The following is a 17,938-nucleotide window of genomic DNA, read 5'->3' as shown; positions in this document are numbered from 1 at the left end:
GAGAAATGGTTCTAACATTGGAGGATTCTTCTTGTGATATAGGAAACAAACCAAAATGTGTGCCATGGACTACTGCTTCAACACAAAGGAAAAAAATTGAATAAGACTCTGAGCTCAATTGTAAGTTTCAGAGGACAAGCGTGGTGGGTGGGGAAAAGTGCCTGTTTTATAGCTTCCCAGATGGTATCTGAGGCACAGACAGAAACTGGCCCAGGTTCTCTTTCCTTTCTCATTTTACACACTCCCGAAACAATCTCACCCACACATCTACAAGATGGTAATATGAAAATGCCCATTTCCAACACAGACGGAACTCCTGCCTTCAGCCCCGTAAGTCTAGCTCCCTTTACTCCATATTTCTGTGTGGACTGCTTTAAAAGTGCCTCACAACATAGTCAAACCTCAGCTCGTTGTTCCCTGCCTTGCCTCCTGTGCAAGAAAAAAATTGGCTGGCCTCTGTCCCTGGTTACGGGGAGGTAACCTTGTATTAGTCCATTCCTCACTCTGCTAATAGACATAACTGAGACTGGGTAATTTACAAAGGAAAGAGGTTTACTGGAGTCACAGTTCCACGTGGCTGGAGAGGTCTCACAATCATGGAAGAATGTGAATGAGGAGCAAAGTCAAGTCTTACACGGTGGCAGGCAGATCTGGCCAGGCGTGGTGGCTCACACCTGTAATTCCAGCCCTTTGGGAGGCCAAAGTGGGCAGATCACGAGGTCAGGAGTTCAAGATTAGCCTGACCAACATAGTGAAACCCATCTCTACTAAAAATACAAAAATTAGCCAGGCGTGGTAGCACGCACCTGTAATCTCAGCTACTCAGGAGGCTGAGGCAGGAGAATCAATCGCTTAAACCCAGGAGGTGGAGGTTGCAGTGATCCGAGATTGTGCCACCGCACTCCAGTCTGGACGACAGAGCGAGACTCTGTCTCAAAAAAAAAATTAAATAAATAAAACCAACAGATCTCGTGAGACTTATTCACTATCACGAGAGCAGCACAGGAAAGGCCTGCCCCCATAATTCAATTACCTCCCACTGGGTCCCTCCCACGACATGTGGGAATTATGGGAACCACAATTAAAGATGAGATTTGGGTGGGGACACAGCCAAACCATATCAAAACTCTACGCTCCAGGAATAAAGAATCTGGCTGCTGTTTGTCCCCAGTTCCTGGAAGATACGCTCTAAATCCTTGGAACTTTAAGTGATGAGTGTCTTTGTTATTCATGGTAGGTTCTTCAGACCTCATCTGAGAGCCTGTGCTAGCAGGTGACAGGGTGAGCTCCTAATTTGTGTTAAGGAGATGACTCAGGATTGGGGTTGGCCATGCCAGAACACTCAACCATGTGGCCTGAGAGTCAGGGCTTTGAGCCATGTGCTAGCAGCCCAACCTCTAAGGAGAAGAAAAGGGCTGGAGATTGTGTCCAGCCTTGTGGGCAATAATTCAATCAATCGTGCCCACATAATGAAACCTCAATAAAAACTAGACACCGGAACTCAGGGGAGCTTCTTTGGTTGGCTCCACATAGTGTAACACACTGATGTGCCAGGAGGGTAATGGGCCTGACTCCACGGGGAAAAGATAATGAAAGCTTCCAAAGGGACCCTCGAAGACTTGGCTGCATGTGTCACTCCCTTTGGCTGGTTCTGATTTGTAATCTTTTGCTATAACAAATCTGTAGTCATAATACAGCACTTTCCTGAATTCTGTGAGTTGTTCTAGTGAACTGTTGAACCTGAGCGGGTGGTGGGAACCTCAGAATTTGTAGCCAGCTGGTCAGAAGTGAGGGTTGTCTGGGGGTGGGGGGGCCCAAACTTGCACTGGTGTGTGAAACGAAGGCATTTTTGTAGAGAGCTGTACTCTCATCCTGTGAAGTTTGGCCTAATGGTGGGTAGCTGGTATCAGAACTCAAACCCTCCAGCTCTGCTCCTCCTGGTGCTCACTGTCACAGTAAATGGCATGTCCATCCATCCACCCCGCTGCTAAGCACACCAGGCAGCTTGGACCGAGGTTGCCTCTCAACTGTTCCCTCTCAACGAACTTCTACACAATGAATCAAGACATCCCTCCAAGTCCACTTCCTAAAAAGCTCTGACTTCGGTTCACGTCTCTGCAACTCTTCTGCAGCCTCAAAGCCCTATGTGATCTGTTCTTCTCCTCTCTTGTACCTTCTCCTCATTGCTCATAAAATTCTGGCCACATGCACCTTCTCTCTGATCCTGGATTTGCCAAGTTCATTCCTACCCTACAGACTTTTGGCTTGCTGTTTCCTCTGCCTAGAACGTTCTCGCAGATCTTAGCTTGGCTGGTTCCTTCTATAATATCATGTAGGTTTTGGTTTACATGTCCTCAAAGTGGTCTGCTTTACTTTCCTATTCCAAGTAGCCTTCTAGTGACTATCTCATCATCCTGTGTGACTTTCACCACAGGATTCATTTTCATTTTCTTTCTGATTTTTCCCCTTTTCATCCTAATCGAGTTCTATGTCGTATTCAATGTTTTATTCCCAAAGCCTAGAAAAGTGTCTGGCACACAGAAGATATTCACTTACTGAATATGTGAATGCGATAAATATTACTGAATCCACTGAATTGGATTATCTTAGCAGTTTCCTGACTTTAGTTTTGCTCTCCCCAAATCCATTTTCCACATCATAGCCTGAGGCAACTTTCTGAAACACCAATACGATGACATTGCTGCCTCACTAAAAATATGGCTCACTACTATAATACATTCAGAGAGAGTTCTATCTTCGAGACAGAGAAGACAGACCCTTTATTATCTGGCCTCTGTTTACCATTCCCAGTACATCCCTTTTCCCCTTCTACTCTCTAGCCAGGCTAAACTACTGGCAATGCTTCACATACCAGGCTCTCTTGCCTCTTCAATTTCCTGCACTTGTCCCTCTTCTAGGACACTCATCTTTCCTCCCCAGCTTGCCTGGTTAACTCTTACTCCTCCTTCAGGTCTATTTAACCATCATTTCCTCTAGAAAAGCTTCCCTGATCTTCCAAAATGAGGTTAGGCTCTCCCTCCTATGTGCTCCCACAGTGCTCTCCATCTCACCCCATCCTAGCACTGAGTGTGGATGTCCTGTAATTGTCTGGATACTCACCTGTTTCCTTCTCAAGAGTGTAAGTTCCTTGGGGGCACGGCCTTGTCTTATTCAGTGATACTGCTACCACTAAGCACAGTGCCTGCTGGCATACTGTAGGTGCTTAATATATACTTACTCAATTCATTTACTATACTGGAAAATCTGCTGGCAAATTCAGAAATCTGTGTTATTCCTTCCATGTTCTCCAGAGTGTTTAACTCAATGTTACCCACGGAACAGGAGCTCAGTAAATACTAGGTGAAACTAGAACTTCCTTAACCCAGTGAAAGTAAAGAGAGAAAAACCAAGGGTGTTCAAATTTCTCGATGATGGGGTATATTTATTTAAGGAAACCAGCAAGGCTAGTTACAAGTTTTACATTAAAGAGCTACACTTAATAGTTTATAATTAAGTTATATGATCTCTTTCAACATGTCTCCTTGCTACACTGTTTTTAGCATTTAATTTGAGCTATCTGCTCACACGGGGATATTTCAGTCTTTTTTCAAAATACTTATGTTAATATATAAGCACTACATGGTTTAATTCGAGGTAATCGCTTTATAAGCACTTTTTTTTTGAGATGAAGTCTTGCTCTGTCACACAGGCTGGAGTGCAGTGGCACGATCTCAGTTCACTGCAACCTCTGCCTCCTGGGTTCAAGCAATTCTCCTGCCTCAGCCTCCTGGGTAGCTGGAAATACAGGCATGTGCCACCATGCCTGGCTAATTTCTTTTGTATTTTTAGTAGAGACAGTGTTTCACCATGTTGGCCAGGCTGGTCTCAAACTCCTGACCTCAAGTGATCCACCACGCCCTGCCAGCATTCCATTTTAAAGAGATAGGCAGGGCATAGTGGCTCACACCTGCAATCCCAACACATTGGGAGGCCAACGCAGGAGGATTGCTTGAGTCCAGGAGTTTGAGAACAGCCTGGGCAACACAGTAGGCCCATCTCTACAAAAAATTAAATAATTAGCTGGGAATAGTGACATGCACCAGTTACTTGGGAGGCTGAGGTGAGAGTAATGCTTCAGCCCAGGAGGCTGGGGCTGCAGCGAGCTGTGATTGCGCCACTGCACTCCAGCCTGGGTGACAAAGAAAGACCCTGTCCGCCCCAGCTCCTCCCAAAAAAAGATAGATAAACGGGTAAAATTCTTCTGACAAGAAGAACTACCTACTGTCACTGAAGGATAAGAATTATTCTTCTTTGGTACTATGATAATTTATATAAAGATATATATACTGTTCCCATAAAGTAACACAGCAGGTTTAAAAATAAACACACTAGAAGTTATTCTTATGAACTAGATTTCTCATCAAAGCAATCTCCTTTGGAGGCTCATTCCAGTAAGAGAACCAAAGCTCAAAATGTTTTGGAAAACTTTCTTTGGAAAATGTCTTTAGATCCTACATCAGTCACTTCTTTTGAACTTTCTTACAGATATACATCTTTGGCTTTGACGGTGTTTGTTTACCTTTACAAGCAACTAATCATCAGACACCACAGTTTAAGAGCATGGCATATTAGATTTAAAAATAAGGTATATTTGGATGTAAATTTCCACATGTAAGTTATATACGAGTTCTGAAAACAATGCCAAGAGGAGTTCTAGAAATGCTGAAAAAGAGAGAGAGAAAGAAAACAAGGAAACGTGGCTGGGCGCGGTGGCTCACGCCTGTAATCCCAGCACTTTGGGAGGCCGAGACGGGTGGATCACGAAGTCAGGAGATCGAGACCATCCTGGCTAATACAGTGAAACCCCGTCTCTACTAAAAAATACAAAAAACTAGCCGGGTGAGTTGGCGGGCGCCTGTAGTCCCAGCTACTCAGGAGGCTGAGGCAGGAGAATGGCATAAACCCGGAGGCGGAGCTTGCAGTGGGCTGAGATCCGGCCACTGCACTCCAGCCCGGGCGACAGAGCGAGACTCCGTCTCAAAAAAAAAAAAAAAAAAAGAAAACAAGGAAACGTGTTTAAAGAGTCACAGACCACCCTCCCAACTTTTTTTTTGAGACGGAGTCTCACTCTGTTACCCAGGCTGGAGTGCAGTGGTGTGATCTCGGCTCACCACAACCTCTTCCTCCCGAGTTCAAGTGATTCTTGTGCCTCAGCCTCCTGAGCAGCTGAGATTACAGGTGTATGTCATCGTGCCTGGCTCATTTTTGTGTTTTTAGTAGAGATGGGGTTTCACCATGTTGGCCAGGCTGGTCTTGAACTCCTGACTTCAAGTGATCCACCCACCTCGACCTCCCAAAGTGCTGATATTACAGGCGTGATGCCCGGCTGACCCTCTTGCAAATCGGATTAAAATTACTGCTCCTTTCCCTGGAAATATCATAGGTTCCACATCACCCTATGCCCTGCAAAACCACTTGCACAGAGTATTAGATAGGCATGAACATGCTGAGGACCCTCTGTGGAGCTCATGATTTAAAGCAGTGGCTTTTTTATTTCTTTTTCGGTTTTTTGTTTGTTGGCTGGTTGGTTGGTTTTTTTCCTGTTGTAGACAATAAGAAAAAAAAGAGAAGTACCTTGTATACTGTGACCCAGTTTGTGCACACATATATATATAATTAAAAGTTTCACAAAACAATCCTCAACTCTACTAGATGTGATAGTATTCTCTTCTTTTTGATTTCATTAAGAAAAATGTTACTCATGACCTACTGCACTAATTTCACAATCTATAACTTGAATAATACTAATTTAGAGTAACTGCTAAATAAATAGAATAATTTAATGAAAAAGAAAATACTCATTTGATTAGAAAAATCCTGGGCTGGGTGCTGTGGCTCATTCTCATATTTTGGAATACCGAGGCAGTAGGATCACTTGAGCCCAGGAGTTTGAGACCAGCATGGGCAACAAAGTGAGACCCTGTCTACAAAAAAATCAAAAAATTAGCTTGGCGAGGTGGTGCATGCCTGTGGTCCCAGCGACACAGGAAGCAATGGCAGGATACTCGCTTGAGCCCAGGAGGCTGAGGCTGCAGTGAGCCATGTTTGCACCACTGCATCCTAGCCTGGGTGACAAAGCAATAACCTATCTCAAAAAATTAAAAATAAAGATTCTGGCTGGGCGTGGTGGCTCATGCCTGTAATCCCAGCACGCTGGGAAGCAGAGGCAGGCGGATCACAAGGTCAGGAGTTCGAGACCAGCCTGGCCAACATGGTGAAACCCCGTCTCTAGTAAAAATACAAAAATTAGCTGGATGTGGTGACACGCACCTATAGTCCCAGCTACTCGGGAGGCTAAGCCAAAAGAATCACCTGAACCTGGGAGGCAGAGGTTGCAGTGAGCCAAGATTGTGTCACTGCACTCCAGCCTGGGTGACAGAGTGAGACTCCACCTCAAAAATAAATAAATAAATAAATATTTTTAAAAAGATTCTGATATGTTATTTTAAAATAATAAACACAAAAATCTTTTCACTCTATAGTTCAACCTTTCTAGAGATTGGATTCTTTATGGTAAAACTGTGTTGCCTTGGTCATTCATCCACATGGCTTACTACTGGAGACCCCACTGAGTGAATCATACAACGGTCAAAGAAACTCCATACCTTAATATTAGAAAACCATAAATCATTTTCATGTAACGTGGCAAGGTAGACAGACGTAAGAAGTCCAATGCAAAGGGCAATGGTTCCACCAGTTGTCAATGACAAAATCTTCCATAATCTTCTACTGGTACAACCTTTTGGAAAAATGGAACAGATAAATTACTAAGTTAGCAAAAAAATTAGAATGTAATAGTTCTACTTCAGATTACCAAGTAAGCTAAGTCTAGCTGCCTGTCACTGGGAAAGCTTTTCCTGTCTCCAACAGAGGGTCCTTTCTGATTCCACAGACCTGTTTTATTCTATTACAACTTTTGCCCCATATCCAACTGTTCATGTGTCCGTTCTGCCAACTACAATGTGAGCTTCTTGAAGACAAATATATTATCTTATTCATCTTTAATACTGAGGACCTCTGTCTGGCACACTTTAACAACCATAATTTAACTATGAAGTCTGTTAAACGGATGACTAAATGTGTTACATGCCTAGGACTCAATCGATCTTTTAGATGATCTAGGTACAACCGGTGGTTTATTCTTTAAAAGCTATTTTAAAAACTTAATTACCTAAAAAAAAATTTTTTTTTTTTTTGAGACAGGATCTTGCTCTGTTGCCAAAGATGGAATGCAGTGGAGCAATCTCGGTTCACTACAACCTCTGCCTCCTAGGTTCAAGCAATTCTCCCACCTCAGTCTCCTGAGTAGCTGGGACAACAGGCACACACCACTATGCCTGGCTAATTTTTGTATTTTTAGTAGATACAGGGTTTCACCATGTTGGCCAGGCTGGTCTTGAACTCCTGACCTCAAGTGATCCACCCGCCTCGGGCTCCCAAAGTGCTGGGATTATAGGCATGAGCCACTGCACCTGGCCGATTACCTAAAACTTTTTTTTAAAACCCACAGGTTTTGCAAGAATGCTCTGGCGGGAAAAAACTTACAGAATAAATAATCCAACGTAACTCCAGTTAAAGGACATATAAACTAGGAAAAATACGGATAGCACATATAAGAAAGCTTAAATACCCTTAATATAAGATGAATACTTTCAGGACAATTTATTTTATTTCAGGACAATTTATTGTCCTGTCAAGATGAATACTGCAGTAGGAAAAAGATAAAGGACATGAACAGGCAATGTACAATAGAAAAAAGTGGCCAATAATAATAGACTGAAGATGTTCAAATTCATTAATGTTAAAGAAATGCAAATCAAAAGTGTGAGTTATACTTCTAAAAATCTTGGCCAATTTGACAGCTTTCAAAATGCGAATACTCTGTTTTGGTAAGGGTATAAAAAATAGACATCTTCAAACATTGCTGCTAGAAGAATAAATTGGTGCCTCTCTGGAATGTAACATGGCAGCAGTGAGTAAAAGCCACCAAAATGAGCATCCCATTTGGCCAGTAATTCCAAATCTAGGCAAGTACCCTGCTATGGTTTGACTATTTGGCCCTCCAAATCTCATGATGAAATATGATTCCCAATGTTGGAGGTGGGACCTAATGGGAGGTGGTGTGGTGATGGAACCAGATCCCTCATAAACGGCTTGGTGAGATTCTAGCAGTACTGAGTTCTCGAGTTCTCATTCTGTTAGTCCTAGGGGAGCTGGTTGGTTAAAAAAGAGCCTGACACCCTGTATTCCTCGGAAATTACTTCTACTCTGGTCATGTGATCTCTACACACTGGCTCCCCTAGGCATTCCACCATGATTGGAAGCTTCCTGAGGTCTCACTAGAGGCCAATGCTGGTGCCATGCTTCCCGTACCGTCTGCAGAACGCTGAGGCAAATAAACCTCTTTTCTTTATAAATCACCCAGCCTCAAGTATTCTTTTATGGCAACAGAAATGGACTAAGACATGCCCCAAGGAAATAAAGTTTTAAACAAACATATGGCCACAAGGAAACTGATCACGGTTCTGTCTGTATTAGCAAATGGTAAGAAAACCTTTCACTTCTACAGTGGCAGCTATAAAAATACTTTACTTCGATATTTCAAAAATACGTTAACTGGCTTATGACATGTTCATAACATAGTAAGAGAAAAACAGCAAGCTACAAAATAGCACGTAGATCCCAATTTTGCAAAACTGTATATGAATGCTTATGGGTATACATACGCAGAATAAGACATTTAGACAGCAAGACAGTGTCATTGGTGTTAGTTTCAGGATGGGAGTGTATTTTTCTTTCTTTGTAGTGTTTAAGGTGTTCAGAAAGTACTATTATCCAAAATGCATTGATTACTTGCTAATGGCTGAGCCAGGTGGCATGACCTCCCATTACAGATGGCTTTACTAGCCTGGCTGGTAAGAATTAACATGGCTGTAAATAATGTAAATTCTGTCAGATATCCAAAATGGTTAATGGGTATGAAGATTTTCATGTTAACTTTTAAAATCCTGACCATGCTTTAGTTATAAAACCTACTCAGGAAGACAGAAGTTAATGCTATTTGATGCATCACTTAGCAAGCTTTACCATTATACAAACAACTGACCAAGTTCTGATTACTTTTCCCATCAATAAAAGAAAAAAAAAAAAAAAGCAAAAGAAAACTTCACGTATTTGACTAAATTATAAGGAATTTTAAAAAATGTTGATCCACCGTTCACTATTTTAATGAAATGAGAAACTCACCCAAGGTAAGGCTGCCTGAACAGTATACACGACCACAAAAATTAGAGATAGACTAAACTCTGGGGTGTGGATGGGGGACCATTACTCTAGAGTCAATGGATGAGATTGGAAGAACCATAAGTTAATGAACAGACAGCTGACAAATGCTTCTAATCAACGTTCTTTCATCTTTTGTCAAATCATAACTGTAAAATCAATCCAATCAAATTGCAATTAGAACATCAGGGTACTAGAACAAGTTTTAATTGTCAGGTCCCAACAAATTTTTATCCTATTGGAGAGTGACATTTTAATATGCAGAAATAAAAGCAATCCAAATCGCTGCTTTAGTTTAAATCACCTACCAGATGGCAATTTATTTTCCAACTTCACATTTTCTTCTTGGGCTGGAAAGTCTTCAGAAACTTCTGTGGCTCTTATTTCTCTTCTTTGCCGAATGGACATCATGATGTCAGACTTTCATGCATTGTTCTCCCAATCACTCCTACACAGAAATAAACAGGCCATCAACGTCAGTACCTTCTCCCCAACACACCCCGTGCTCATCCATGCTGAAATGCCTTTACTAATGCCATTTTCCCTCGATTCGCATGCCCTCCCATCTTTTTTTTTCTTCCCCCTAAGACAGGGTCTCACTGTCACCAAGGCTGGAGTGCAGTGGCATCATCATGGCTCACTGGAGCCTCTACTTCCCCAGGCTCAGGTGATCCTCCCATCTCAGCCTCCCGAGTATCTGGGCTACAGGAATGTGCTACCACACCAGGCTAATTATTTTTTGTAAAGATGGGGTCTTCCTATCTTGCCCAGGCTGGTAGTGAACTCCTGGCCTCATGCGATCCTCCCCGCCTTGGCCTCCCAAAGTGCTAGGATTACATGCATGAGCCATTCTGCCCAGCCTGCCCTTGATCTTGCCATCTAAATCGTTGCTGGCCTTCAACGCTACACTCAAAACATAAATATTTATTTGACTCAATCATATTTATTCATGAAGCATGTGCTCTACAGCAGGCCCTGCCAGGAGTCACGAAACCAGGTGAGCAACACACACAAGACGCTGTTCTTCCAGAACATCTTGGGACATTCCAGTTCTGGCTGATCTTCTCCCTCCCTGAGCCATAGCAGTTACCATGCAATGCGTCACGTAATTACACAGTTGTGTATTATTTTCTACTTCCATAGGCGGTAGTAGGTCTTCAGTACCTCCCACAGAAGTGGCCACGTGGGAGATACTCCATAGTAAATGTGTTGACAACCGGATTTTGAAGAACTAAAATATTGTTTTGTCTCAGGTACCTGAATTTTAACACCAGTGTTCTATAAAACAATTCACACTGGCAGCTTCAGGAATATGCCTCAGTGGTGATGACTGCGGGGGTGTGCCAATCAGGGCAGCTGCTATCCCAGGGAGCGTCGGTGGGAGTAACTGCGGGGAGCAGGAGCCTGGTTTGGCAGCAGTAAGTGGGAGGCGGGGGAGTGGTGGCAGTGAGTAAGCGGGTTCTAGTCCTCCAGAACATCTTGCTTCACTTCTCTGAATAATGAACAGCCTCTTACTAATTATTTCTCAAATGTGACTAGTAGCCTGACATGATTGTTTCCACAGTTTATTAATTCCTAAGGGGAACTTGCTCTACAGAACAAACCAACTAACATTATACAATTCATGTATTCATTCATACCAAAAATAAAAAATAAAAAAGCAGGAAGCCAGATTTAAGTACTGCGCTTTCAAGCACTGGAAATGGAGAACCTGGAACAGAGAGCGTGTTTAACAAAGTCCTACAGCCACAGATGGGCTTATCCCCCATGTGACCTCATCCTAGAGTCCTCCCTAAGTGGGAAAGGACTTTTTAAAACAATTCATATATTCTAATATGGTAAGGCAGAAAACCAACACATATTTAAGTACCAATTATGTGTCAGGCACTGCAATAGTCCCATGAACTATGAAACAAAAAGTTCCTCCATCAGATCAAAAGGAATGCCATTGTAAGCGACTGAAAAGGGACCAGACTCGATTCTTTATTAATAAGGACGACTAGTGCTGGCCGAGCAAGGCGGCTCATGTTAATTCCAGCGCTTTGGGAGGTTGAGGCAGGAGGATCACTTCTGACCAAGAGTTTGAGACCAGCCTGGGCAACAGGGCGAGACCCTATCTATACAATAAATAAAATAAAAATAAAAATAAAATAAAATAAAATAAAATAAAATAATTAGGCGGGTGCGGTGGTGCATGCTTGTGGTCCCAGCTATTCCAGAGGCTGAGGTGGGAGAATCGCTTGAGCCCAGGAATTCGATGTTGCAGTGAGCCGTGATCGCGCCACTGCACTCCAGCCTGGGCCAGAGAGCGAGACCCCCGTCTCTAAAAAAAAAAAATTAAAAAGCCTAGCGCTCTAGTGAGCATCCCCTGGGTGAGGCAGGCACCGGGTCCGCTTACCTACGCGCCACGCCCCTGCACACCTGGCGTCCCCATCAGGTAGGTCTCCCAGGACAGGGGCAGCCGGGAAGTTCGGGCGAGCGGCCCTGGGGGTCGCAGCCCAGGCCCTGCCTCGCCGCACTGCCGTCGCGCAGAAGCCGCTCCGCAAACTTGGTCCCTCCCGAGTCCAGCCCGGCCCGCGTCCCGGCTGACACTTCCGCGCTCCGCCCCTCCCGACGCCCCGACGCCGCGGCCGCGCCCCCCGAATGCGCCACGCGGCGGGGCGGGGCGGCCTGAGGGGCTCGAAGCTGTAGCCGTGTGTTCCGCCGGCGGCCGCCCGCCCTCTCGGGGGACCCTCCCCCGCGCGTCCCCGCGCGCCGCCACAGACCTGCGGTCTCAGCGGTCCTCACGCGCGGCTCCGGGAGGGGAAGGAGGCCGACTGGGCTAGGCGGGAGCGGGGCAGCGCCACGGGCCGCAGCGCGCCGCGGGGACAAGGAGGGCAGAGCCGCCGCGGAGCTTTGTGGAAATGAGGGGCTGGGGGGCGTCGACAGCCCCGGGGAGGGGGCGCGCCGGAGAGGCCTGGCGGCTGCGGCCGCGCCCATAGGCCCCAGGAGCTGTTCGTCAACAGGAGTCTCCGCCTCCTTCCGCGGATCCCCGCCCCGTCTCGTGCGGCGCTGGCCGGAAGGAAGCGGCACACTTCCGCTTGCCTGGCCTGCCTTGAGTCCGGTCTGTTCCGGGGACTCTGAGCGGCGCCGCGGAGCCGCTGTCGTGGGGAGCGGGGTGCGAATCCTGTGTTTGCTCTCGCCGGCGCCGGTCACCTCAGGCCAGAGCTAGAGATTCGGCTCGGGAGAGGAGGGCCCGGCGACTCCGAGGAAGGGTCGCCTCGAGCCACACGGCCCGGAGCAGCGGCTCTGCGGTGGCCCCCGGGGTTTGAGAATGGTGCGGGCCTGGGAGCCCCTGAGGGCCTGATTTACGGGACTTCCCCTCCTTCCTCCTTCCTGCCGTCCCCTGCTGTGTGGCGGATGCGCAGGGATCGGTAGGGACGCCAGCAGTAGGGCCACTCGGGCCTGCCCCGCTTCCCGCGTTGCCCGGCCTGGCGCGCCGCCTCCAAGCCTTGGCAAAGCCCCAGTGCCCGATTGCCGCTGAAGTCCTTTAACGACTGCCCGTCAGCGTCCCGCAGAGAGGGATTTTCGTCTCCAAAGACGCCCCTTTTCACAAAATAGACTCCTCTGTGTTCTCACTTGGGTATATTTTTCTGTCTCCAAACTAGATTGGCAGCCGCTTTTTGAGAGCAGGTAGTGACTGTGCTATATTTCTAGATACCTTTCTTAGTCACACCACGAAAAACACTAAATGGAACCTTTTTTGAAATTATTTTTTAGAGATGAGGCTCTCTGTCGCCCAGGCTGGAGTGCAATGGTGCTATCACGGCTCACTGCAACCTCGACCTCCTGGGCTCAAGCAGTCCTCCCGCCTCAGCCTCCCGAGTAGCTGGGACCAGAGGCTGGCACTGCTATGCCCGGCTAATTTTTAAATTTTTCGTAGAGACGAGGGTCTTGCTTTGTCGTCCAGGCTGGAGTGCAGTGGTGTGATCATAGCTCACTGCAACCTTAGTCCCGTGCACCCAAGTGACCCTGCTTTCTCAGCCTCCTGAGTAGCTGAGATTCATTTTAATTTTTGTAGAGATGGGGTCTCATTGTGTTGCCCAGTCTGGTCTAAAACTCCTGAGTTGAGGCAGGCCTGCCTCAGCCTCTCAAAATGTTGGGATTACAGGCTTGAGCCACTGCACTGGGCCCATCAAACGTTTTATTTGTCAGCATATACTTTACATGTTAATTGATTTTTGCTAAAGGAATGGCCATCTGGGACCTCCACCCTTGAAAAGGCGCTCATTGGTCTGACTCCAACACTAAATTACTCCATCCAGGAAGCCTTTCCTAGTCACCTCTGCTGGAGATCGTCCTCCTTTGTGTGTCGGTTGTTAGTAAAGAGCACACATTCTGTGCGAAGATATTAAGGTATCTGCTGGAAGACTTCGATAGAAACAAATGCAGCTGTTTTTTCAGATGACATTTGTCTTGTTTCAACCTGGTGGTTGGTAGCTTTTCTGTCGCCTGGCTTGAGGGCAAGGACTGTATGTTTATTATCTTTCATGTTAAGATGACTTTATGTACATTTGTCTGCTTCATCAATACATAGGTGAATTGAGTCCCCCTTAAATAGGATTTCCCTCTTACTGTATAGGTTTTTTTTTTTTTTCTCTTCACTCTGGGGGAAATGTGACCATTGTGAAACATCATCGCTTAAAAAGAAAGTAGAATTCAGCAGCAGCTGCTTGTTTTAATACTATGAAAGGACATTCCTAAGCAAGATAAAGCTTTGAGACTTTTCCTAAGTAGGACCTACTGCTGAGAGTAAGTCTTGGGGAGAATAAGCCAATTAAGAATTAGTCTTTGGTTCTGATAAAGTAACGATGGAGGTGATGGGTAATGAGTGTAGGTCCTCGCTCACACTTCTGGCCATATGAGCCAGGAGCCAGAGAGGAAATGTAAAAGGCATGGGCTCCAGTAATGGACTGTGACTGCAGTGGTGGTGTAGAGGAAGACTTCTGGTGTGCAGTAGGTTTAGAAGCCTAAATGGTCTCCCTGGTTGTCTCTGCCAGGGCCAGCAATACTTGTGCTGTGCATCTCAAAAGTGTGGTCTGGGGATCTGCAGCGTCACTGTCACCATCACTTGGGAGGTTAAATGCACGTTATCGGAAACCATCATTCTTAGCAAACTATCGCAAGAACAGAAAACCAAACACTGCATTTTCTCACTCATGGTGGGAATTGAACAATGAGAACACTTGGACACAGGAAGGGGAACGTCACACACCAGGGCCTATTGTGGGGTGGGGGGAGGGGAGAGGGATAGCATTAGGAGATATACCTAATGTAAATGACGAGTTAATGGGTGCAGCACACCAACATGGCACATGTATACATATGTACCTAACCTGCACGTTGTGCACATGTACCCTAGAACTTAAAGTATAATAAAAAAAAAAATGCACGTTGTCAGGTCCTACCCCACGCCTACTGAATTTAGAATCTGTAGGGCTAGGGGACCACTAATCTTTAAGAAGTTCATATGGTTAGGCTTTATGTCCCCACCCAAATCTCATCTTGAATTGTAATTCCCATAATCCCCACCGTTCAAGGGAGAGACCAGGTGGTGGTAATTGAATTATGGAGGCAGCTTCCCCCATGCTGTTCTCGTGATAGTGAGTTCTCACGAGATGTGATGGTTTTATAAGGGGCTCTTGCCTCTTCGCTCAGCACTTCTTCCTGCCTCCTTATGAAGAAAGTGCCTTGCTTCCCCCTTTGCCTTCTGCCATGATTGTAAGTTTCCTGAGGCCTCCTCAGCCACGCTGAACTGTGAGTCAGTTAAACAACTTTCCTTTAAATTACCCAGTCTTGGGCATTCTTTATAGCAGTATTCTTCAGAGCAGTATGTATAGCTGTATGGACCAATACAGAAGTTTTCCAGATAATTCTGTTCTCAGAAAAGTTAGGGAACCACAGCAGAACCTTGTTACTCAACATGCGGTCTGTGGGTTATGCAGCATGGGCATCACCTGGGGTCTTCTGAGAAATGCCGGGTCTCAGGTCCTACCCAAGACCTGTGTAGCCAAAATCTGCATTTTAAGATGACCCCCAGTTCATTTATATGTACATCACACTTTGAGAAGCACTGCACCAGAAGTCATTAACACCGTTCATTACATCCTTCCCATGGATCTTTTCTTGGGATCCCGAGGGTGTGAGTTCTTCTGTATTACTGGCTTTTTCCTGTCTGAAATACAATGTTCATTTTATTTAATTTTTTGAGGTGGAGTCTAGCTTTGTCACCCAGGCTGGCATGCAGTGGCGCGATCTCGGCTCACTGCAACCTCCATCTCCCAGCTTCAAGTGATTCTCCTGCCTCAGCCTCCCAAGAAGCTGGGATTAGAGGAGCCCGCCACCACACCTGGCTAATTTTTGTCTTTTTAGTAGAGATGGGATTTTACCATGTTGGCTAGGCTGGTCTCAAACTCCTGACCTCAAGTGATCCACCAGCCTCAGCCTCCCAAAGTACTGGGATTACAGGCCTGAGCCATCACGCCCAGCCCTATAACTCATATTCTAAATTGTGATAAACATTGGCAAGCTACATTCCAAAAAGGTTAAAGATTCTGTTGTTTTTCTTTTCCACCAGTGGGTATTATGGCACTTATTTCTCCATGCCCTTGCCAACAATTAGCATTTTAAACCTTTGCCAATCTTAGGTGACAAATAATACATGATTATCTAGTGTGTATTCTTTATTAGTGAGGTGAAGACAATATATCAGGAGTTTATTGGCTATTTGCATTTAATTTGTGTAATTTGTCTTTTTGTGTTCTTTCACCATTTATTTAATCTTGCTATGAAGGGATTATTTATAGATTATCGGGTTTTTTTTTATTTTTGCTTTTGTTTTTGAGATAGGGTCTTGCTCTGTTGCCCAGACTGGAGTGCAGTGGCACCATCTCAGCTCACTGCAGCTTCAACCTCCTGGGCTCACGAAATCCTCCCATCTCAACCTCCTGAGTAGCTGGGACCACAGGCGTGTGCCACCACACCTGGCTAATTAAAAAAAAAAATTTTGTAGAGGTGGGGTCTTGCCATGTTGCCCAGGCTGGTCTTGAACCCCTGAGCTCAAGCAGTCTGCCCACTTTGGCCTCCCAAAGTGCTGGGATTATAGGCGTGAGCCACTGCACCTGGCTGATTATGGGTATTTATTAATCTGTTGTCATATATTCTGCAGATATTTTCTCATTATTGTGTATCTGATATTTTCTCATTATTGTGTATCTGGTATGATGTCTTTTGCTGTGCAGGGATTTTCCATTTTTATATTGTCAACTTTCTTTTATGCCTTCTGGGTTTTTCCATCATGCTTAGAAAAACCTTCCCCGTCTCAAGATCGTAAATGTTTTTTTAATTCTTTCTGCTAGTATTTAAAAATATTATATCTTTTTAATATGGTGTGAGAGAGACTTGACAATTTTTTTAAAATTAGATAGTTGCCGGGCGCAGTGGCTCACGCCTGTAACCCCAGCACTTTGGGAGGCCAAGGCGGGCGGATCACCTGAGGTCAGGAGTTCGAGACCAGCCTGATCAACATGGAGAAACCTCGTCTCTGCTAAAAATACAAAATTAGCCGGGCGTAGTGGCACAAGCCTGTAATCCCAGCTACTCTAGGGAGGCTGAGGCAGGAGAATCACTTGAACCCGGGAGGCAGAGGTTGCGGTGAGCCGAGATCACTCCATTGCACTCCAGCCTGGGCAACAGCGGAACTCCGTCTCAATATGTATTTTGGCAATTTCTGCATATTTATTTGCTCAGATAAACTTTATAATCATTTAGCAAGTTCCAAAACAGAATCCATGGAAATTTTTACTAGAATTATATAAAATGTTTAGAAATGTTTGGGAGAAATGAGATATTTACAATGCTGAGTATTCCCTTACAGAAACATGTATGGGACAGTTTGGTACACTGCGTATATTTTTTTTTCCAACAGTGCTTTCATCCAATTTAGTTGACTTTTCAAGTGTCTTGGTGAAAATCAAAGCAGTGGTCTCCAAACTTCTTCTTCTTCTTTTTTGTTTTTTGAGACGGGGTTTCACTCTGTTTCCCAGACTGGAGTGCAGTGGTGCGATCTCGGCTCTTTACAGCCTTTACCTCCTGGGTTCAAGCAATTCTCGTGCCTCAGCCTCCTGAGTAGCTGGGATTACAGGCGTGTGCCACCACACCTGACTCATTTTTGTACTTCAAGTAGAGACGGGGCTTCACCATGTTGGCCAAGCTGGTCTTGAGCTCCTAGCTTCAAGTGATGTGCCTGCCTTGGTCTCCCCAAAGTGCTGGGATTACAGGTATGAGCCATCGCACCCAGCCTCCAAACTTTTATCAGAAAAAAATTTTGTATTCTCTTTCTGTATATGTATAAACGTATTTTTTTAAAAAATGAGGCAAGGTCTCACCATGTTGCCCAGGCTGGTCTTGAACTTTTGAGCTCAAGTGATCTTCCAGCCTTGGGCTACCGAAGTGTTGGGATTACAGACATGAGGCACCACACCCAGCCCATATAAACATATTTTTAAACAAAGTGATTACACGTGGAAATCCTAGTGTTTTCTAGATACATCCCATT

General features: G+C 45.2%; 1 protein-coding gene across 5 annotated transcripts in view; it reads right to left on the bottom strand.

Annotated features, from left to right (window-relative positions):
• The window catches only part of LOC105495600 (dpy-19 like C-mannosyltransferase 3), an 82,801-nt gene extending 70,544 nt beyond the window's left edge, over positions 1 to 12,257 (bottom strand). For 2 of the 5 annotated variants that reach the window (XM_011765338.3, XM_071085936.1), the window contains exons 1-3: positions 11,741 to 11,921; positions 9,651 to 9,790; positions 6,666 to 6,799 (exon numbers count right to left, since the gene is read on the bottom strand). In XM_011765338.3, coding sequence (XP_011763640.2) covers positions 6,666 to 6,799; positions 9,651 to 9,753 — 237 coding nt within the window. In that variant the 5' untranslated portion in view covers positions 9,754 to 9,790; positions 11,741 to 11,921. Of the gene's footprint in view, positions 1 to 6,665; positions 6,800 to 9,650; positions 9,791 to 11,740; positions 11,923 to 12,107 lie in introns of those variants that run through there. The other 3 variants (XM_011765339.2, XM_011765342.3, XM_011765340.3) reach the window with 3 other exon arrangements.
• Positions 12,258 to 17,938: the final 5,681 nt, after the last annotated feature.

This window comes from Macaca nemestrina, chromosome 20 (assembly GCF_043159975.1).
Source record: "Macaca nemestrina isolate mMacNem1 chromosome 20, mMacNem.hap1, whole genome shotgun sequence".
In the NCBI taxonomy this organism is placed as follows: domain Eukaryota; kingdom Metazoa; phylum Chordata; class Mammalia; order Primates; family Cercopithecidae; genus Macaca; species Macaca nemestrina.
This window is presented reverse-complemented; position numbering and strand designations above follow the sequence as displayed.